At 36.2% G+C, this 22,681-nt stretch overlaps 1 protein-coding gene across 2 annotated transcripts in view; it reads right to left on the minus strand.

The window, feature by feature from the left end:
• The window catches only part of BABAM2 (BRISC and BRCA1 A complex member 2), a 162,650-nt gene that overhangs the window by 126,143 nt on the left and 13,826 nt on the right, over nucleotides 1–22,681 (minus strand). For both annotated transcript variants that reach the window (XM_041477311.1, XM_041477312.1), the window contains exons 3-4: nucleotides 15,531–15,607; nucleotides 3,527–3,621 (exon numbers count right to left, since the gene is read on the minus strand). In XM_041477311.1, the coding sequence (XP_041333245.1) occupies nucleotides 3,527–3,621; nucleotides 15,531–15,607 (172 nt within the window). The remainder of the gene's footprint in view (nucleotides 1–3,526; nucleotides 3,622–15,530; nucleotides 15,608–22,681) is intronic.

Here is a 22,681-nt window from a genome sequence, read left to right on the forward strand (position 1 = left end):
CTAGCTGGAGACCTGAAGTAGAGTCCTTGAACTGACAGTTACCTTGCTTATACTTCTATTGTATCCTCTTTGCCAAGCAGAAGATAATTCAAAATCATTGGAAAAATGGGGTTAACATTTTGAATAAGCACTTCAGCTATTAACTGGCTCACACTAACAATCAACTAGGCTAACATAACAAACAATTCTTGTTACTCTAACTGGCGTCATGGTAATGAGCTCCAAATTAATCTCATCCGTACACAATCACTAATCTTGTTGCGTGCCAACTGAATTTTTAATCAGAATGGAGTGAATCATAGGTTGTTTTTAAAATACATTTCTAATACCTGTCATCCAAAATGAATAAACACTAGAGCAGGAAAGAACTTTTCTATTTACATTCTGAGAAGCTGATTTTATTTATGCATACTATACATGCAAGTATCAAATGCATTTGATAGCAAAACTTTCTTAATGACAATAAAATGTAAAAATATTTCCTTTTAATAACTCTTTGAGCATGAACAGCTCCACCAACCTAAAGAATTTAGCCCCCTGACTGTAATTAAAACTGTACAACAAACCAAAAGGACCACTTGCCCCACTGCTGAAGCGCTCTACAATGCCAACATCACTGGCATGATCAGCATGTACACAATTAGACCCTGCAACCAGCAGAGTAACTACTACTGGTAGGGCACGTAATGAAGCACATACTTTGCAGTTCTGATCTTGAGACTCAGGCTGAGTTTCAAATCCAAGCGACTGTAATGTTTGTGCAAGACACAAAGCAACGCTAAATTTCAATGAGCATTTTCAAGTTGATTATGCAATTGCGGTATCCATTCAAGAAAGCATTAGCCCTGCTTATAAAACAAGAGTGCTCAACATATTGCTCTACTGCTGAAATACTCGTCTAATCATTCAGGAATTCTCTGGAAAAAAAACAAAAAAAAAACAAAAAAAAAAAAAACACCAACACCAAACCAACAAAACCAAACCAAAACATGAGCTATTCCTCTACAGTATTCACTTTTTAGAATGCAGTATTTCTGGAATCTTGCTTTAGCTGCCTGGCTAACAGCTGCTTAACTGAACACCTATTACCACGCTCAGATGAAAACCTAACTGGAAGCTCTGCCCATGGCCATGAAAACTGAAGAGTGATTGAAATGATCTGCAACACAGCCATTCAAATGTCTTTGGGGAAGCCTACTGACAGCCTCCATTAGAGCCACACGAACTTAAGGAATCTGGAGTGCCTGGTTCTCCTTTCATGCTAAGCATAATGCCTGACTCAAGCCATCTAACAACATGTGATGACTTCTTAAAAAACAAGACACTCAGACAGATGAAACCAGTGCATGCAGGCTCAATGTCAGAATTCCCACAGATCCAATGGCACATATTACTTTACTTAGAGACTGTGCTCCTCATTGAATAACATCTACATGCTTTTGCATGATAGATTCTGTCTGGATTGCCAGGAACTGTTGCATCAGAAGTATTTGAAGACTGTTCAAGATTAAGAGCACTGAATTATGGTCAATGTGCTAATCTGTATTTTACTTCTAGTCAGTAGACTGCTATGTTAACACATTTAAATATTCTGCTAATATCTTAGAATTCAATTAAAATTATCTTCATTAAACAGCTCTCACATTTGTGGAAAAAAGGAAGCTATTCAAAGACTTAGCATAATAAGCAAGTTATTGTTGATGAAACATTCTGAAGAAAAAATCTACAAACCATATGGAACTTTAAACACAGAATGCAAAACTGAAGGTACATTATGTAGACCACAGCTGAAAGGTGGGAATAACATGCTCTGATACTATCAGTACAAACTGAAGGTTACATGTACATAGCGAATGCTTCAGCAAGACATAACGACCAAAGGAACACTGTTGGCTTGCAGATTTCTTCTTTGGTTTGTTCTAATTACTTTCCAATAGGCTTAATATCTCATTATATATCAAGAAGCAAATGGCTCTTCCAAGTTGCTTTCCAACAAAAAAAGACCGTGCTTAGTCAGAAGAAAAACAATACTCCCAAAAAAAGCTTCACTAATGAACAATGTAAGAAAAAAAGAAAAATAAGGATGTTTTTATTCTTGCAGGTTTTCCTGTAGATCACAACTGTTAGTGACTTCTTTTCACAAGAGAAATATGGCATGTACCACTCTCAGCAAGCTTCTCCATCTGAACAGCATTTCTGCAAGATGCCTCAAATTATTTTATATCTCATTTGCAATTTGTTATTAATTTCTGTTTCCAGTATATTAAAAGGTGCTTCTCTTCTTTCAATATCAACTATAAAAAGTAGTTGCTAATGTGAACACTTCTCAGGAGGTTATATGGTTGTGAAGGTTGTGAAACAAATGAGAAAAAGAGGAAAATAGAATTGGTAAATAAAGGAGTGTGAAAACAATTCTAGAACTGCCATAGAAAGAAAAACCTTTTCTATAAAGTAGCGTAATGAAATAGCTGTTTCATCAGCACCATGTCTCCTACCCTAAGGAATTTGCAAGCTTAACAGCAAAGTGACCAGGAGAAGAAAAGAAATATGATATTCACCTATTAAAAGTTCTATTAGGTAGGCTAAAAATATTTATTAAAACTAATTCTTCTGATCCTTGTATATGACTTACTATGAAGTGAAAGGTAAAACCAAAAGCCACCACTTGTCATGTCACACATCAAGGACATATTCAACCTCCATGATGACACCCGTACCACAGCACAACAGCCACCAACTTCCTTTGAGGACCTCTGGAGATGTGCTTATGAAGCACAAGAGGAGCTGCAGGCGAGGGCTCTGCACTGTCTCATTAGTAACTACTAGTAAGTTTTGAGAGGGAGAAGTATTGTAAAAGCATAAGCACTGATAGCTTCTTCAAACAAGGCTTTACTACTTGAGGCTAACTGTGACCAGTGAACAAAGTGTTTGGTTTCAGGTTGTGGTGCTTCTCCTTCCATAGTAATAAGGCTGTGTACAAGTATTTTCTCATTAATTTTTGTTCCTCCCACCTTTCAGAAAGTCATTTCTTTGTCTAGATTACCCTAATACACATGAGCAGATAGCTTTCTTTAATGCAGTGGTTCCCATAACATATTAACTAGATATATCCTTCCCCAACAGAAAACAAAAATCAACAATGTAACACCAAATTACAGTACTTTATTTCAGAGATAAATGCTTTTAAAGTCACAATTTAGGAACTTTTTTTCTGAGACAGATAATTTAAGATGGTCAGATATTAAATATACATATTTTTACACATATTCTAAGTAACTATTATAAAAGTGATATTGTCTTGATTAAAATGTTTTAAACTTTGCACCCCCTCCTCCTTCCCTGCCATTTATAGATTCAGCTTTAAATCCCTTTAGAAAACAATGTGCTTACACTCAAAATACCAGTGAGATAAAAGGCATGCTTCTTTTTTATTCTGCATTGTTATAAAATTCCTGTTCCTGAAGCTATTCTAAAAAAGCAAAGTCCCTCTGCAAGTTGTAAGGTTCTCAAACAGTAAAGTACTTACATGCAAGGCAGAAGGATCTGGCAAAAACTCAGCATCCTCTCCAAAGATAAAATCTGGTGGCAGGTCAGGATAGTGAGCATTAAAAATTATATCCCCTGAAAAGCAATACATGGAAACATTGTTTGCACTTTTATATATGTGCTTATAAATAAAAAATAAAATAATCACATACAACACACATTTTTAAACACAGAATTTGACAGCTACATTACATACATTTCATGTATATATCCATATAATTTTTACAACATTTCACATGCAAGATAAGCATCAGATGTTTTGGGGGATGAAGTCAAATTCCTGAGGCGCAGCTTCTTCCTACTCTGCAAGCAATGAAACATGAAATACATTATTGCTTTGTATCTCAAACAGCAATTCAAACACTATTGAGACTTGCCTCAAAACACCGAGTAAGAAAAGTGATCTTGTTTTAATAAAAAGTACCATATTTAGATGGCTGTGTTTTGTCTATTAAAAGTCAATTGCAAACTGACTAAAGGTCATGACTTTCAAAATACCAGAGCTTTTAAAAATTAGTAGCACTTACTCCCTCTCTTCTCCTCACCACTGCCAACTCTTAGAAGGAAGAATACACGGTTCAATAGGAACCATTCCAACTACCCAAATTCTGGCCAAGAGAAATGCAGCATTGCACATTTAAATGGAGAGATGAAAATTAACTGAAAATATAAGACTTCAACACAGCTTGGCACTGAGTTCTCATCTTGCCAGTGTCACAAGATATGCAATTAAAAGAAATTTGGGTTCTAGTATTTCACTAGTACACATACTTCAGAGTTCATATAGATCAAGAGGTGTTCATATGCATCTAGACTTTCAAAAAAACCCACCCGCTGTTGAAGAAAAAAACTTTAAAAACAAAAATAAATGTTTCTAGCCTTACTTGTCTACCTCCCCATCATTCTTTATGACAATATGAAATAATAACTGAGCTTTTGCATAAAACAGATTCATAAGGTAGGAGACATTAGAAAAAAATAACTGCCTACTACATGTTACAACTTATTTAAACTCCACACAGAAAAGTAAAACTAGCATGGTAATCCTTATAAAAAATTCTGTTCAGAGAACGTTCCGCCACTTTTTATTTCTTAAAATCTGTGAATGCAGAACTGGAGAAAAGCATTAGATGAACAAATCTTGCAAAGCCACATTGCTGGCTCAGTGATGTCGCCATCTCAAGGCATTTAACATGACAGTTTTAACTGTGGATACTCTGTAAATCTGGCCTTAGCTGGAAGCAAGGATGCCATGAAGATTAATTGCAGGGGATGGAGGCTCATGAGCAGGAAGCCACTGGCCAGTCTGGGGTAGGTATTCTCTACAGTGTGGCTTCAAATGACAAACTCACTGATGCTGTGACGAGTAGAGCACAGTGTGGGTTTCTCCTGTCCACACTCCCACCTTCCTTTCACAGCTGTCAGGAGCACGTGTAAGTATGGGGTGCAGAAAATAGCAGAGGTCTGCCAGTTACAATTCCCAACACACACAAAATAAAAATAAAACCTTTCATTTCATTTAAATTTCATTTTAAAAAATGAAATGCACACCAGTCCTAGAGGAAAAGGCATAAGATTGCAACAGGAAATGCATCTATATTAAGTAAGAAAAAATAATTACTAGGTTAGCCTAAACCATAATGCAGCACTGAAGAATTCATAAAAGTTGATATTTACTAGGTTAGGTAGTTCCTACCACCACCATGACACAATCCTTTCTTGATATTTTCTACAATTAAAATGTAATGCATGGCTCCTTTCAACAGCCTCATCAATTCTACATAAAGAGCAATGAAGTTATGTATTGAAGGAGATTCACCTTAATACATTCTTTTCCTGAGTTTTGAAAGGGGCATGAATATGAGTTATGAGTAACTCAGAAAACAGCACAATGATAAAGCCTGGCCCATGACTTAGGCAGCCCAATGCTACTCCAAAGGACAGGACTGTACCTGTGCTTCTGCCATGCTCCTATGTGATGCTAAGCAACTCATTTAGCACCCACTTTTCATACTGCAGGTGCTAGCTGCATGCTTTTCATTCTCTGCATTCCTCCTTTAACAGAGCTGGTGAAACAGAGTAGATAAGATATATCTACTGCTCAGCTCACTTAAGAGCTGCACTCCAACTACACACATACTAAAAAAAGCTGCTTAGACTAAAAGAAGGATCAAAATAACAGCGTATATTTGATGTTACACCTCCATACATGAGAAGTGAAAAACTATTACAGAACCGTACATCACAAGGCAGCTTCAAGACTCTGCTTGAGTAGTGAGATTGGCAACAAACCATATCCAACTCTACGAGCTGCACAGTAAGAGATGAACCTCAGCAAAGCTGTGGCAGTAGGTGCAACTTGGAGGTTCAAGCAGGCACAAACTCCTTCTTTTCACAGACTGAAGTCACAGCAGTTCCCAGAACACCATTATATGCAGTGCTCAATATAACAGTAAATTAAAGCTGGCATTATGAGTTTAACATGCTAGGTGGCAAACTTTAACAATTTGTGGTTCAGGTCAGCTGCATATGCCAGGCAATGACTCATGCTGGGGGATCAGGGACATTTGGACATGGTAGCCTCTTTTGACCACTCAGCCATGATGTGTGGTCACACCAAGGTCAGGAACATCACATTGCAGCAGGACAAACCAATCTATTACCTATCTCACATGCTCATATTTGCTCTTTAGACCTGTCAGACCCCTTCTTTCACTAAATATCAGTGGCATTATGAGTCCTTATCCACAGTGAATGACCAGCTGTGCAGATATTTGTATTTTAAAAGTGTTCATGACCTACTCATACGAAGGAACTATTCAAGTACAATGGACAGAATCCAGAGTAAAAATTAACATTGTGATATTTGATTTTCTGTTACTCATAATTATTTATAATTGCTAAAATTGCTTGTACTTGTCCAGGGTAAACATGCCTCAAATCCAAAATTCCCAAGTCCTTTCAATAAAAGTCACTTTGAGACCAACTATATCAATATTAATGCCAATGTGTATATCAAGATTATTTTTCCTATAGTGTATTCAATTTCCAAAAGGCTACATTTTATATAGCTACATAGGTTCTCCAGGCTTCAGAATAAGTAAAACTAGTAGTTCAGTGCCTGTTAATTATACATTCACAAAACACTATTGCTGAGACCATACTCAACATATTCTACAACCCTACGGAAATGAAAAATGATGCCGTTGCTCTTATGTTGTAACTAAACAGAAATGTATCCTTTATGCCCTCCTTCCTACAGTACCATAGGTTTTTAGCCAATTTAAACCTTAATTTATTCTGCTACAACCAAACCTCACACAGGCCTGCTGACAATTTAATAGAGACAAAGAAATACAGAACAAAATGTGGTTTCCACTTCAATGTTAACAGTTAGAAAAGAGCAGTGATTTTCTATCATCAGTGGCTTTCATTCTGGAAGTTAAAGACAGCATCTTACTATTAAAGATTTGAGCTTAGAACAAATTTTTAACATATTTAAAAGTGAAAAAAAATTCCCTCTGTCAAATCTTATTCTATTGTCTCACTTCTGCCATGAATCCAAAGACATTCAACTAGTTCCTAAAACAAAGGAAAAAAGAACCTTTTTTTTTAACCATATCAGACATCCATACACATCATCCCCAGTATCTCTAACTTTTCTGTTCTGTGCTCTCCCCTTCCATACAGTCTCACTTATGTCTTGCTTAATTTACATACTAGAACAGAAAAGGTAACACCTTTTGACCCTAAAAGGCTTAGCTACGCACAAAGGCGTTTGCCCTATTTGCAGCTATGAGCATAAGCTATTTTCCTAGGTTACAGCAGCAAAAATACACAGTAACAAATCAGACTACAGATTAAGAGAACCCATCCTAAAGCTGGGTTTTGTTCTTGTTAAATATCAAAACCCAGAGAAACTAAAACTGCAGTTATCAGTTTGCTTGGCAGGGCTATGACGCGTAAATAAAACATGCTTCATTACACTCAAATTAAAAGTATTTAAACAATCAACAGCCAACGCAAATCTGGTTTTACTTCACATAAATATTAACACTAGCCTCTGCAGTAAGCTTACAAAATATAAGGTGCTAAACGTTTTGAATCACAAGTTAACAGCTTGTCTTGACCTACTAGAAATAGCCATTTTTATAACAAGTACTATATTTAATGCTTCCATGATATTATCTGTGGCTTACCGTCTTCAAATATAACTGGGGTAAATAAAAGTAACACTTTTAACCAATGAAGTAATTTGCAAAATTACTGTGCTTAGAGTTTGTGAACATTTACCATTCTAACCTTGGAGGAAAAAAAACAATGAAAAAAATCAACACAGTCCTGAATTCTCTGCTCTTCTCACCCAAATACCCTTTTCCTTGCATCTCCAGCACAAGTTTCTAGTTTTCATATGTTTCAACTCTGTTTGTCCTTTTTCCCTTGATGGAAGGCCAACTGTATGGTGCCAACACAGTACTACTGACCATGACTATTCCAGTGAAAGAGCAAGGCAAGCAAAACCTTCACATTCCTCATTGTTGCAGATATACAAGCCAATAATTACTTTGATGGAATTACATTTCCAATTATCCAAAAATATTACTTTCTCTTCCTTTCTTTCTCCTCAGGCAAGCAGCATTATATGTTGAAATGTTTTACTTCATAGAACTTCAAAAGAAAAGTTAATTTGCTCCCCACAGAAAAAAAGATAGAAATATTAATACTTAAATCTATAATTTCTTTTAAACCCCACATGGTCTGCTCTTTTCTCATCTACCAAAATGTATAAGCATATCTAACAGAGCAATAAGAATTGACTACAAGTAAGACAGGTGTATCTCAGCAAGAAAAGGAGAAATTTCTAAAATCCCTACAACTGCTTTCCTCTGGCCTATCTAGTTCTTCCTCTCCTGGTAACTTCATTTTTGGGGTATTTTTATTCTTTTTTAAACCATACTATAAAACTGTAGTACTGAAAGTTGTTATGCTAGGAGTGCCACAGCATTAACATCCCTGTTGAACCAACAGCAGCAAAATTAGGAAGCAGCCGATCAGTTAACTTCCCAAACTCTACTTCTGAAAACATATCTATATGTTTCAGTTTCTTCTGACACCAGGAATTTCTAAGTCAGCACTAAGTATGTGTGGTCACTGCAACCTAGAATAAGACAAATTTGAATGGAATTTGCTATGAAAGAGATCTACCCATTTGGCTTTTAAGAAACGCAAATGCAACTTGATCACAAAATGCATCCACAGATAACAAAGCAATTGCTGAAGCAAGAGACCAAACTATGTGCAGAATCAGTTCTGGGAAAATACAGAAAGTGCTCTTGCTGAGTATTAAAAAGGAAAAACCAGTAGAATTATACTATTCATAAATTCAAAATTCAACCTGTCTCTTCTAGTAGCCATGCAGACTGTAGACAAGAACCGCTGATCAGTCTCTTCTATAAACAAATTCTTACCTAAACCAGCCAGTTTTAATTGTCTTTACAAATACAAAAGTAATCAATTACTCACTACAACCTGCAACCAAGACACTAAGTCAGTGCAGTCAGCAGTATGAAAGGATTTAAATTAACTAAATGCAGACCTGCCTGGAATCCTTGTCACTGGATTGCACACTAAAGAATTTGCTCTGCAGGCTTTCAGTCAAAAACAGTAATATAATACCTAGAGAACCCTTTTCTAATTAGTTGGCAAGAAAGATTAGTTCCTGAAATTACAATAAAACTTGTTAAATACAAGATTTCTACTACTGAAAAAAGATACATGAGTAATTCTACTTTGATGTGGTAATGCTGCTGACAGGCTATTCTGTTTGCAAATAAAGGATGTTTTTGAGCTTAATTTCTGCTGTGATGTGCAAATCGAGGTATCAGAAAAGGAAAGGCAGAAAAGTCAGCTTAAAGACTCAAAACCATCTCATAATAGAGGGACAATTAGAAAAAAAAATATTTGATTGCTTTAGAAAAAACCAAACCAACTTAACAGCACCTCCATGACACTCCAGAAGAAATTCTAGCTACTCCATCGCACTCCAGAAGAAATTCTAGCTACTCCATCGCACACAAGGCTGTGGAAGACCAAGTCTCCATGAACTTGGTGAAGCTGATTAAACTAAGTTGTTTAGACTCATTTGAGATGCCTCAGGGCACATTTATGGCAGCTATAGTACATGGTTTTCAGAGACATCAGTGTCCTGTGGGTCAGAAGCTGAAAAGGCCAAGCAAGGTATTCTTGGGAACCTCAATGTTAAAACACCTATAGTTAGTTTAGTGAATCAAGTCCCATTTGTCCAACAGAAGACAGAAATATATAGGATGAATTTGCAAGATGTTATTTTCATTCTTGGACAAAGGGTTGCAGGTGTGGGTCTTTTTTTTCTTCAACTGACAAATATTGCTGTAGGAGAAAAAAAAAAAAAAAGAGCTGTAAGACTACAGAAAGTCTGCTATTTTGTAAAGTGGGAAAAATTGCAAAAATGGAATATAATTAAGTAAACTGGATGCCAAGCTGAGTAAGAAGGCATCAAGACAATCTCAATAACTTGGGAGCTCTGCAGCTGGGCAACTGCCTTCTCAGAAATCTTAGTACTAGAATTGAAATGGACAAAGATGAGAACAACAGATAATTCAAGATGGGATAAGATACTGGTAGAAATTAAAGCCAGGCAACACTGGAGAAATTAAAACAGAAACACTGGGTAGGTGAGAAAAGGAAAGGTGAAGGCAAAGGATAAATAGATTCAAGCAAATGGACCTGAGACCATCACCAGTGTGTGCAGCCCAAACAGGTGAAAAAAGAAGGAAAGAGAAGGTAGCAAGGCATTGTGGCAATACCACTGTGGAGACCTAATGTAAAATCTTTTAAGCCTCAGTAAGTCCACACTTGTACACAGGTACTTCTAAGGTCACTTCTCTTGATTAAGAAATAAACTAGGACTTACAACTGCAAAATCTTCTGTAATTTACAAGAGAAGTCTAGAACATAAGAAAAAGTGAACAAAGAACCCAAGTAAGAGGAGAGTGATTATTTTAAAGGGGGAAATACTATTGTAAACTTTGTATTCAAAGAAATAAGTATAAGATTACACTCCCTCTTGACACTCTCATTAGGTACATTCATTATATAATCAACAGGTTACTGAGAGAAAAAGATTTATTACTCCTGCCATGTAAAGCAAGACTCAGCCAAACTTCAGAAAACATATTGCTTGGAAAAATATTTGGTAAGTTGCAAGACCCTAAAAAAAAGACATTTATCACACAGGTAAGGATAACACGTAGGTATAATCTGAATTACAGCAACCAGGAAGTCCTTCCCATAAGAGCCTCAACCTAAATACAGCCCATGTAAAATAACCTAATGGTGCAAAAAACACTAACACATGCATTGCAGCAACATACTTATGAGAATCTTAAATATTACAGTAACTTCAAAAATAATTTTTACAATTGTTTATTGGCACAATAACCAAGTGTTTAGCAAATTTCTTGGCAAAGCGGCCTTTAAAGGGGCAATAAGGAGGTTGGGCTGTTCTCTACATTTATCTTTTTGTTTGTTCTTAATTACTTCCTTAAAATAGAAATCTACAAGAAGACTGGATGAAATTACTGAAAGAGTTCCACCACAGGAATAAAAACAGATGAAATTTTGTACCACGTACTATGGGCAATATTCTTAGACCGGTTAGGCATCAAGACTGATTTCCTCCTTTAAGGCCCATAACCAAAAAGAGTAATAATCTAACAAACAAAAATCAGAAGCAAAAAATGAAAAACTAAGCTTCAAATGAGACAAAAGAAATGTTCTTCAGGATCAAGGAAACCAAAATGGTGGCAGTACAACCCAGAGCTATAATCCACTCACATAAAAACAGTGAAAATCAGACTGGAGATGAAAATACTAGAGGTTCAAGAGGCCGCAGAGAATAGTAGCATTGCAAGGGCAACACATTGTTTAATCACTGTGAAATTCCAGATGACAGCACTCAAGGTCAGAGAGGGAAGGAGGCATCAGTGCCTGAAAAAGAAAATGTGAAGAGCAAAAGCAAAAAAAAAAAAAAGTCAGATTCCCTAGCAAGCAGCAATGAAAGCTTGAGTGAAAAAGAAAAGCCAAACCCAAGATATTCCAAGGATTTCTGGAAAAAAATTGTAATTTGATTCTAAATGGTATGTTTTAATTATAAAGACTATTGCAGCTTATAACTCTGCTTATTCTGACAATTTCTGCTGATGTCTGCATTGATGTTTTATCAACTAAGACTGAAATATCTGCAAGAGTTACATAATACTTCACCTCAAAATACACAAATACTTCATCAGAAAGAATACTGAACTTTTCTAAGCAGATATTGTAGTCCAGTTAGCAATAAAGGATACCTCTGCATACCACACAAAGTAAGTTTTGTCCTAGAAACACAGATTCAATCTCTTACAGGGTATTACAGACAGTCTTCCTGACATTAAAACTCCAATTAAGAACTCTGAAAAACTCAAATACAGAGAAAAGCAGGGAGTTTAATGCAACAACAGTGAGTACTGGATGAACTAATAAAAACAATATGGCCATCTCACATTTCAACTGACAGTCAAGGAAGACTATGCTCAAGTTTTCTAAATATTCCCACCATGAAAACAAACAAAAAAAATTATTTCCCTTACAGAAGAAAATAAAATAAAAGTGCCTCCCTGAAAGCATCACTTGAAGTTTGATGGAAGAAAATTAGTATGACAAACTAGTTTATCTTCAACACTGGCATAGTATTTTCTCCAGTATAAAATTGTAGGTAACTCCAACGTCCCTGGCTGCAGGTGAGTAACTCTTCAGTGTAACATTCTAGCAGCTCTGCACACATGCAAAAGTAAGGTGAAAGTGACATCTTTAAAAAAGCCCATTACACAGCCAACAAGCCACCCTGAAGCCACAACATGTTTGCTCCTACCAAAGCTTACAAAACAATTATTTTACACTACAGTTAGTTAGCCTTGCCTGCAAGTACACTTTCTCCTTTTTCGAGAAGCTGTGAACTTTCTGGGCTTTTGGAAAACAGGATTGCACTGTGCAGTTACACTTCCCTAAAGCTGCACACCAACAGTTTCCAACACACTGGGATTGCTACAAGGGTGCCTGTGCAGTGGCAGCGGTTATGATTGATGATATGCAAAGACCTAATCTGTTGCAAAGAGGATGTAAGACAAACCACAAAGGAACTACACACTTCAGCCTGTATTTGGTACCACATCTGAAGCCCATACTCTGGAGATTCTGAACGCATTCCACCAATCTTTTTATTCTGGCAGATTTCGCAATTTTCCTTTGCAGAAATATTCTGCCCTTGAAAGATAACATATCTAGCAACAGCCTACAACAAAGTATCTAAACATCTCTGTTTGCACACTATGGCTGTCTTCCCCTGCCATCCTTACAGATCTAAACACAAAATTATTAAAGCTTTCTTGAATCTGCTCACATCACTATTTATTCCACATGCTGTAGACTTAATGATTCACAGCATTTTCAAACATGTAACACTGAAATGTGGAGGATTATTATTACTTGAATTCACAGCTATTATTAAACACCTCTGAAAAAGATACACTTGTTTACACCATTTTCAGTTGTCTTTGTTAAAATATATAACATGCTCTGTAGGTTTATTTTTTTTGTTTAATTGTGTATATGTATAAAAAATATAAGAACACTGGAGGAAAAAAACCCAAGATTTCTTGACACTGAAATTTAAGGCATATTCCATAATCATATTTCTAGGTAATCATATTTCTAGGTACATTAACTGGACTACAGTCATTTAATATATGAATGTAGTCTTTATGTCTGTGCACTTGCATATGGGCATTTTAGTCTACCCATTTTCCGTTATGAACCAGGAACAGCTTCAGCCTCTACTTGAAATAAGACTTACATCTCTCAGAATGTACAAACAAGGCCCTGTATAAGATAAGACAGTCCCATAGAACATGATACCACTCTATAAAGCACATCATTCAGTGAAACATAATTTGACTCGATCATAGTCATCAAACAAAACTCAAGTGGAATCTACTACACATTGCAGAACACATCAAGACTCAACAGGATGAGTTTACTACACATTTTCACAATTTTTAAAATAAAAGTTCTACCTGGGAGGGCACTTGGCTTCATACAATACAGCCATTACTCACAAGACTTCTGAACAAATGCATAACCACTTCTTTTGTCTTAAAATAATTACTAGCTATGACTTAAATCTTCTAGTTTTATTTTGTGAGAAAAAATAATTAGTAAGCCTCTTGAGCCATAAGTTCATATATTTAGAAAAGTCAAAGTAGCTACAGTAGGCTGATACATGAGCCTGGCTCCTCTCTTGAGCACCTGACTAAGCTTCCACATCAACTTCTGGTAAAGACAACTTTCCTTACAGGAGAAAAATGGAAGCTTTAACGAACTTCTAGAATACAAGGAGCTTAATTTTGTTGATTTCTGTTCATAAAGGATAAGGACTTCTAGTGCATGACATAATCTTAAAAAACAACAAAGAAAAAACTGTAGAAGGAATACAACAAATTCTTAATATGTAAAATGTCTTGAAGAGCTACAGCATGTGTATGGTGCAGTCTACATGGATACTATCAGAGCAGTGTTTTAAATGCTTACCATTTCTGTTCACACCAAGTACCTGCTCCTCCATTCAGCATACTTTCACAGACTCACAGGATAGCTAAGGCTGGACAGCACCACTGGATAGCACCACTGCCTAGCCTAAGCCTTCAGCTCAGAGCAGGACAAACAGGAGAGATTGCTAAGGGTCATGTCCAGCTGGGTTCTGGCGACAGAACAGTCCCAAGGATGGAGATACACAAACTACATAAGCTCTGAGCACAATCTGTTCTACTTTTTGACCACCCCTGCAAAAGAATTTTTATTGTGTTTGAATAGAATTTTCTACATTTCAATTTGTGACCATTTCCCTTCAGTGACCACCACTGGGAAGAGCCAGGCTTCTTCATTTATCCCCATCAGGTATTTATAAACATTGGTGAGATTTGCCCTGAGCCTTCCTTTCTTAAGAAGCCCCAGCTATTTTGGCCTCTACTTACACAACAAATCATCCGGTTCTTGATCATCTTTGTAGTCTTTTGCTGTACTCATTGCAATATGTCCATGTTGCTCTGGTAACAGACAGACCAGAACTGGACATAGTACTCTAGGCATGGCTTTACCAGAGCTGTCCTAAAACTATAAATGCCACGCCTTTAATTTTACTTTATCTAAAATTCTTCATCGTCTCTCATTTTTCAGTTGTTAGACTTAAAAACAACACAATCATTTTTCAGCAGCTCAAGTGTTTAGAAAATGCTACCTTCTAAAAATATGCAAAAGTAAATTTTATTTTAAACCTTTGAAAAAAACCACAAACTAAGACAAACAGAGCACACACTAAGAGTGGGCAAATGAACTAGCTGTCTACAGGTTCTCTAAGCATAAAGATGATTTAACAATACCACTAAATCAGAGAAATCAAATTCACATTTCTCTAATCTGGACAATTATACCAGTCATTGTTTAAAGATACCAAATAAAATAACAGACTAACATATTTTATTGGAGCTTAATATAGAATTATTCCTAAAGGAGACACAAAGAAACAACACAAAACATATACAACTTATAAATTAATCTAAAAATGGTCATAAGATTGTCTTAGTCATAACGTTTTATTAGAAATAGCAGGTTGTGACTTTTGGCTTCCAGAACTCATTTTTCAAAACTGTAGTCTCACAGAAGCCTTTAAACTTATCTTAAATATTACATGTTCCTGATGGTTGCGTGTTCTTGGAACTGAAGCTTTAAGAGAAAACAACAAAGACACATATCTCAAGACTCATAAAGTTAGACAGACACACTGGAAAATTAGTGAGACATAGAACACTGAAAGAAAAGCCAAGATGCAGATGCAAGATTTTTTAACTTACATTTGAGTGTTTCTCCAGCATAAGGGATATGTAGTTTAAAGCGATCACAGCTGGGTCCAGGGGTCAAGGATGTACAGCTAAAAATGAAGAAAAGAGAAGAAAGAATGTGCTAAGCAGTTACAGATGGTAGCAAACACTAACATTATTCTACAAGATACAAATGACTAACAGCAAAGATATTGTGACTACTAGAAATACTCATGATTCTAAGAAAGAACAAAAAGTGGGAAAGATGCAGGAGGCCCATTCTCTTTTGATCAGCATTTCTCACAATAGCATAAGAAGTGTCAGGATTTGTGCCAACTCTCTCCCATTTTATAAAGAAAACATACATGCAAAATGCTCTGGTTAGAATGTGTAATCAGAATGCCTTCAATTAGTCAGTCAAAGCCATCAAGTTCTCCACTTTGTATACAATTTTGCAAGTCACAGCTCTGTATGTCATAGTAACATGGTTACCTGCTCGCTATCTCTGCCACCCATATAACTGGGATCAATCTCAATTTTAAGCCACCAACATTTATTTCTTTTTTACCTATTATTACATTAATGTTTTCCCTTGTGGAAAAGTCTCACAGTAGCCTTCAAGAGGGCAAGTTTCAGAATCAGCTACCTGAGGCTGTAACAACTGAGCATGTTAGCTTTTTGGTCTGTGACTCTCCTGCTTATCTGGAGCACTGGAACAGCAGCTGGGCCTCATGGTGGTAAGTGCGCATTTCATTAATAGAAAAGTCACTGGAAAACTGTTTAGTGCTTAGGCCAGAGGTGATCAATAAAGGTTTTTCACAGCTTTTAAGTCATAGACCAAAATTCGCAAATAAAAAATCTCAAAATCTCAGCTGCAAAACAAGAGACAGGGACATACATTGTTTCACTTGGAATCTTCTCTGCTGTGGGCTGCTGGGCATATCATGAATACCAGGAGCAAAAACACTGGAAGCCCTTAGAAGTTCATTGCTTTATGTTTCTAGGGATCTTGATAGCCCTGAATCTTCTTGCCAACCTAACATTACTGAGAACTGTTCACAGACCCAGCATAATTGTTGCAAGCCATCTAAAAATCAAACCCACACTGGTCAACTCTAGGAAAAACAGTGAGTGATAGAAGGGCAGACAAAGGTAAAATAACTTGACTGCACATATATCAGATCACTGGTAGAGCTCTAATACGCACCACTGACAACATATTGAAACAAACCCCACATTTACTGGGCTATACACACAGCCAAAAGCAGTAAGGTGGGTAGGCCAGAAAATTGTCAAAAATTCTCATCCTACCTTGTCAGAAAAAACGTCATAACTCCTGCAGCTCTATCTCTCCCACTGCACAAGAGGCATCAGGGCAAACAGAACAATCTTGATTCTCACTCACATACTCAAAACGGTTCAGACAGCCATTTCTCTCAGGTCCTGGCTCTACAGTCTCTTTCCCTCTTTCCACTGCAAGTTATGGAAACCATATTCACTAATTTCAGACTGTTTATACTCAGTGAGCTACATTTACCACAGTCAAATTCATGCCTGCATGTAGCTTCCTCAAAAAGAAGAAACCATGAAACTACAGATCAATTAACTTAAATGAAGTTTCCACAAAAATACTAGAGAACATAAGCCACTTATGTGCAGCTAGAATCTAAGGCAGATACAATTAAGAGCCACATACAGTTAACAGCCTCCACTGATTCAGCAAGAATACACCATATTTTTTTCAGTATCACTACAGAAATTAGATAACTCTTCTTTCAAAGCAAAAGGAAGAAACACATCTATCTTGTCCTGTCTTTGCCTTAGAAAGGTTTTTGCAACATCTTGTGATAGTATCATGAGAAGCAATCTAGAAAGACATAATTTAGATACAAATTATCTACTATCAGGTATGTGCAGGCTTGAATGGAAAGCAAGTTTCTAAAAAGGATTAGTTCACATCTCGCTTCTTCCAGGAAGAATGACCGGACTCGGTTTTCTTCTGCTGGAATAATACTTCACATTTTATTGAAAGACTGATGATAGAAAAGAAATAATGCTTTGTTAAACCTGCTGATGATGCAAATGTGAAAGGGAATACAGCATGTTGGACAAAAGCTGAAATATGTTTTGATTTAATGGTTGCACTATTTATCTTTAAATTTAATCTAGGTAGGGCTTATCAAAAAAAGTGAGCATCACCAGCATCACTGGGAGTAAAATCAACTTAAGAGTACAAAATATGGAATCCCTACTACAACAGAAACAAGAGAATGTAATTCTTTTCCAATATGCACTTTTTTAATAGGTGAGAACAGCAAAACAGGAGTGCCCACTGTTAGGGCATTTTCATGGCTGTGGATGAATTTAACAGCTATACAGACACTATTAGCTACTTCCAAATAATTTCTATGACTTACAACAGGTATAAGGCCAATTCTAGGAAGCACACAAAAAAAAAAAAAAAAAAGTGCACCATAAAACCCCTTTTTAAAGTTCTAAAATATCTCTGCAACATCGTTTAATATTTAATGAAAATTTCTTTCAAAGTATCACAGGTCACAGTCTGAGACATTTCTCAAATACCATCAAAATTACACTGTTGTTAGCTTTTCAACAGACACAAAAATTTCTGATCCTGTAAATACCCTACAATCTTTTCTTTTAGCACAATGGGCCATTTGGAAATACTTACGGAAAGTATAATATTCTATAACATTAAAATAAAAGCTTTATTTAATGGTAAATGTCCCTAAAAGCAATACTAAGTGCTTTTCCTATATTATTATACTGTACTAGAGATGTTTTTAATTTTATTGGTCTAGAAATGATAGAAAGTGACAGTATTAACATTTTTTCCCCCCAGATTGCTCTGGCTGGGCTGCACAAGAGACTTCAATAACTCCAATAGGCTGAGCAACCAAGCAGAAATATTATATACATCCATTTGAAAGGAGGCAGTTTCTTTTTAGAATAAACAGCAAAAGAACAAAACTCCTAAGGCAAACCAAAACTTTGGCACATGTAGGAGTCTATGTGTGACCTCATTTCAACAGAAAGCCCCAAGTAATGGCCTGACTATGGACATTATCTCCTGCTTGAATTTCCTTAACACACAGAACCTCTTAAAATTAGATACATGTCTGACCCTGAAACATGACCTCTGTCTTCTCCAAAATATAAGACTTTTGTTTTTTGGAAATGTGATCCTTTTCCTTTATGTGGTCTACACAAAAGTAACACTTGAAAATTAATGACTTGCAACTAAATATTTTAAAAATTATTTGCTGTCTTTTCTTTACAGTGAATTGACACATAGAACAATAATACCTGGTGTTGAAAACTAATGTCCTAAGCTGGCTCTATCTTATGATATATGAGTGTTCTATCTCCCTCTTTATTAATGAAAAAATATTACACTGGTTTGCGTTTATTTATCTAAGTAATATCAGTATTTTACATAAGAAAGCCACTGAAGCAGGAATGAATGCTCTGATGCTCAGAGCAGTGATATATCTTCATAAGTCTTCATAAGGTGATTAATGCTATACCACAAGATCTCCCATAATGGTTTCCCTACTAAAATATCAAAGAATCATCAACTAGAAAAGTTTCTGGGAATATCATGAAGTGTATTGCTATTCAAAGGGGCTGTGCTGAGACCTATGGCTGGAAATTGGTAGATGGAACTGTGTATGCAGCAACCACAGCTGAATACAGCTTGTTCCCTTTCACAGCAGATTTTAGCAAAGTTCCTTGAGCAGATACAGCAGATTAAATCAAAATTGAGATACATTACATTCTTATGAAGTAATTATTCCAAGTAGGAGACAAGCAGAACATTCCTTCATTGAGTGTTTGATGCACCTTACAGATTGCCTGTGACTATTGGGAAAAGGTTTCTTTCACAGTTAATACAACACACTAAACATGTTCTTACTCAAAGTCACTGTCAGCACCAGATGCTTAGTTGTAAGTGTTCAGAATTCTTTACCAGTAACAAAAGGAAATAAAAAAGATTATCCAAACAAAACAACAAAACCAACAATAATAAAAATATAAACCAGGAAAGTCACTCAGTTTTTCTGCTTGGAATAAGGCCTCAGTGTATAACAACAGGTATAGTACAACGTATTTTTCTGCTAAATGGATCAGAGTATTCTAAAAGCCTTTAAGAACACTTGAATTTAGCAAGGTTTCCTCTTATACCAGTGTATTTGTGATTGACTGTTTTATTGAATTGACACAACTTCTGTTTTGTTTAAACTGAAAAAAAAAAAATTCTATTTTACAGGACTGAAGACACAATGATATGGAGGACTTTAATAACCCTAGATTTCAGAACCATCTTCCCATCCACTAAAAAGTTTTCTAAAACCACCACTTGAAAGCACTCCCAAGAGAAGCAGTTTTAAATTATTTGGACTCTGGTAAATTCTTATCCAAAATTATGTACTGTGACAACTGAAGGGATTGCAACGAAACAAAAGCACAAGTGTTTATCACCTTAATCATGAAAGTCAGGAGATGGATGGTTATTCTATCCAAAGACTTTAAAAAAAAACCACAAAAACCCAAACCCATCAAGACCTCTCTCCAAACCCACCAGTTTATATCCCAAAATTCCAGTCAGAGGTTTGTTTTTTATGCCACTCCTAAAATCTCCCACTTAGAACCATATAAAACTATAGCAAACATTCAGAACTGCCAACAGAAATCCAACATCTCTACAAGAAAATGAGTAATGTTCTTTTTATTTCTTCTTTTTTTTAATTTGTGGTATAGGTATAAGCCCAAATAGTCACGTAAGATTTATCTGATGACTATCATATTTACTGATTAAAAAGTATGCATTGCATTTAGGCGTTCTTTATTCATAGATCACACAGATCTAGGCTTTACTGCCTTTACTATCAGAAGACAAATCATCAGTGGATTTTGCTGTACAATAGCAAAGTCAAATTAGACTAAGAATTTTAGCCTCCATAATTTCAGGAACTTAATATTGCCACTGCCTAACCTGAATAGTCAGAGAAGCAAAAACTTCCTTGATCTCATGATGCTTAGGCTGCTAGAGTCGCTGTTCTTGAGGATCAGTACTTCATTGGAAAACAGAAACTGTTTTTTGTTCACCAGACTCTTGGTGTAAAAGTTAAAAAAGCTTCACATTGTGTTAGAGACACCTCAGTGGAGAACACAGCTAAAAACCAACACACACACACACAAATAATAAGCAACATCACAAAGTCAGTTCTGACCGGTGGCCATATTCCCAACCCCTCCCACCATACCTACTATATGCTTCCAACTGTTCCTATATGTGTCGTATAAAGATATTGTTAAGGGAAAGGAGGTCAAGTTACTTTCATAATACAAGAGGCTAAGAATGAATATTATTTTAGGAATGACAAGACACAGTTCAATCAGAGTTCCAGAGGCTGAACGTTTTGCCAGCAAGAGTCAAATGCAGTTCAGAGGCAAAGACAGGTTGATTGTTTTTTACTAATAAGAGGCAGCAAAATCAAAATTCTACCCAAAACTCTTTTGTGGCATTTGCATCTCAATGTTCAAATCTAGTAGAACAGCCTTTGTCGATGCCTTCAGATTTTTATTTCCTCCAATTTCTGTAGATGGAAATCTGCTCCAGTGTTCCTTGAAGACAAAGTATTTAATCCCATTTAATTAAGAATTGCAGAACTCACAACAGATGGGTATGCCATGTACAGAGGCATTAAGAATAATTAAAGTGGGCGGAGGATGGAGGTGAATAAAAGGAAGGCTAGCAGGTGACAGGTTTTCTGCAAGATCAGGAAACAGAAAAATGGTGAAAATCACATTTTAGAGCATTGACACTGATGACAAAACCATGTATTAGGCAGTAGCATTGCATAGCATCCATACAGCATTGCACAAAGCTTTACAGGCTCCTACACAGTATTTAGAGTATTAAACAGCTGCTCCTGAAAACAAACAGATCCAACTAAAATTATGTCAACCAGGCAAAATTTTAAATGGGAGAGATGGGCTAGTCAACCAACTTCCACCTTCAGTTTCCCTTCATATACAGACATATGTATTACACATACTAGAGAGAGAGAGGGCGTTGCTCTTAAAAGATTCACAGCATTGTTTTTGGGAAATTAAAACACAGTTACATTTAAACACTACTTAAATTAATCTCTTAATTAAAATGTTAAAATATGGAAGTCAACTGTTAATTATTAAAAAACTTCCCAGTAGCTAAACCCACAGTTTTCAGAAAACTCATTTGTACCCTATCCAGTTTCTTCAAACTTAGTATAAAATTAAACTATAAAAAAGACTACTTCTGGCATTGCAATAAAGATTGTGATGTTGTTTTTGAATCCTGACAGTATAGGTGATATTCCATAATTGCAACAGCATATTTCAAGCCACAGTTATCATCTGGGAAATTCCAAAGTGTCTCCAGATATGTCAACTATATCCTCAATAAAACCTTCATCTACTGTAAATGCTGATTTTCCTTTACATACATTTGCGTTTTCTTGTAAGAAGTTCATTGCACTAACTGGAACTTTTAGAGAGCAGTGGGATGCGAGACAGAACGTATATACTAGAAAAACAACCCCTCACTTCCCTTCTGCACCTATAGGAAGATTTGAGCCTTTAAAAGTAAAGTTCAAATAACTATTTAAAATCAATTCAGCTGCCAGCTTTCACTAGAAACACTATATAAAAGTATCTTATGCCTATCTTAGTAAAACAAATACAACACTTGTATATTAACAGAAAACAGATTTTCTAAATATGAGTGAGGGTTTGACAAAGCAAATGTTGCAGATGGGGAGAGCTCCGGGACTTCTAGAACTACAAATCTCCTTCAGAGCTGCCTGAGTCTTGTGGCAGCAGTCCTGCAGTCACCAAAACACGGCTGCCTCTGCTGGAGGAAGATGTCCAGCCCAGCCTCTCTGAGAGAAACAGAGGAAACACACCTATATATATATTTTGAAATCAACTCAGAGAACTTCTACATTAAATTAAAATACACACAAACTTCTCATGATTCTGGTATTTTTTTAGGACCAAACTCCCTGTTCATTTAGCCTAGTAAGGCTGGGTTTAGAACAGCTCTTTTCCAGCCACCATAGCAGGACAGGTTGGAAGGTGCTATCACAGAAAAGAAACGTGAAGTACCACATCTACTG

This window comes from Pyrgilauda ruficollis, unplaced genomic scaffold, assembly GCF_017590135.1.
Source record: "Pyrgilauda ruficollis isolate IOZ18807 unplaced genomic scaffold, ASM1759013v1 scaffold4, whole genome shotgun sequence".
NCBI classification, from domain to species: Eukaryota; Metazoa; Chordata; class Aves; order Passeriformes; family Passeridae; genus Pyrgilauda; species Pyrgilauda ruficollis.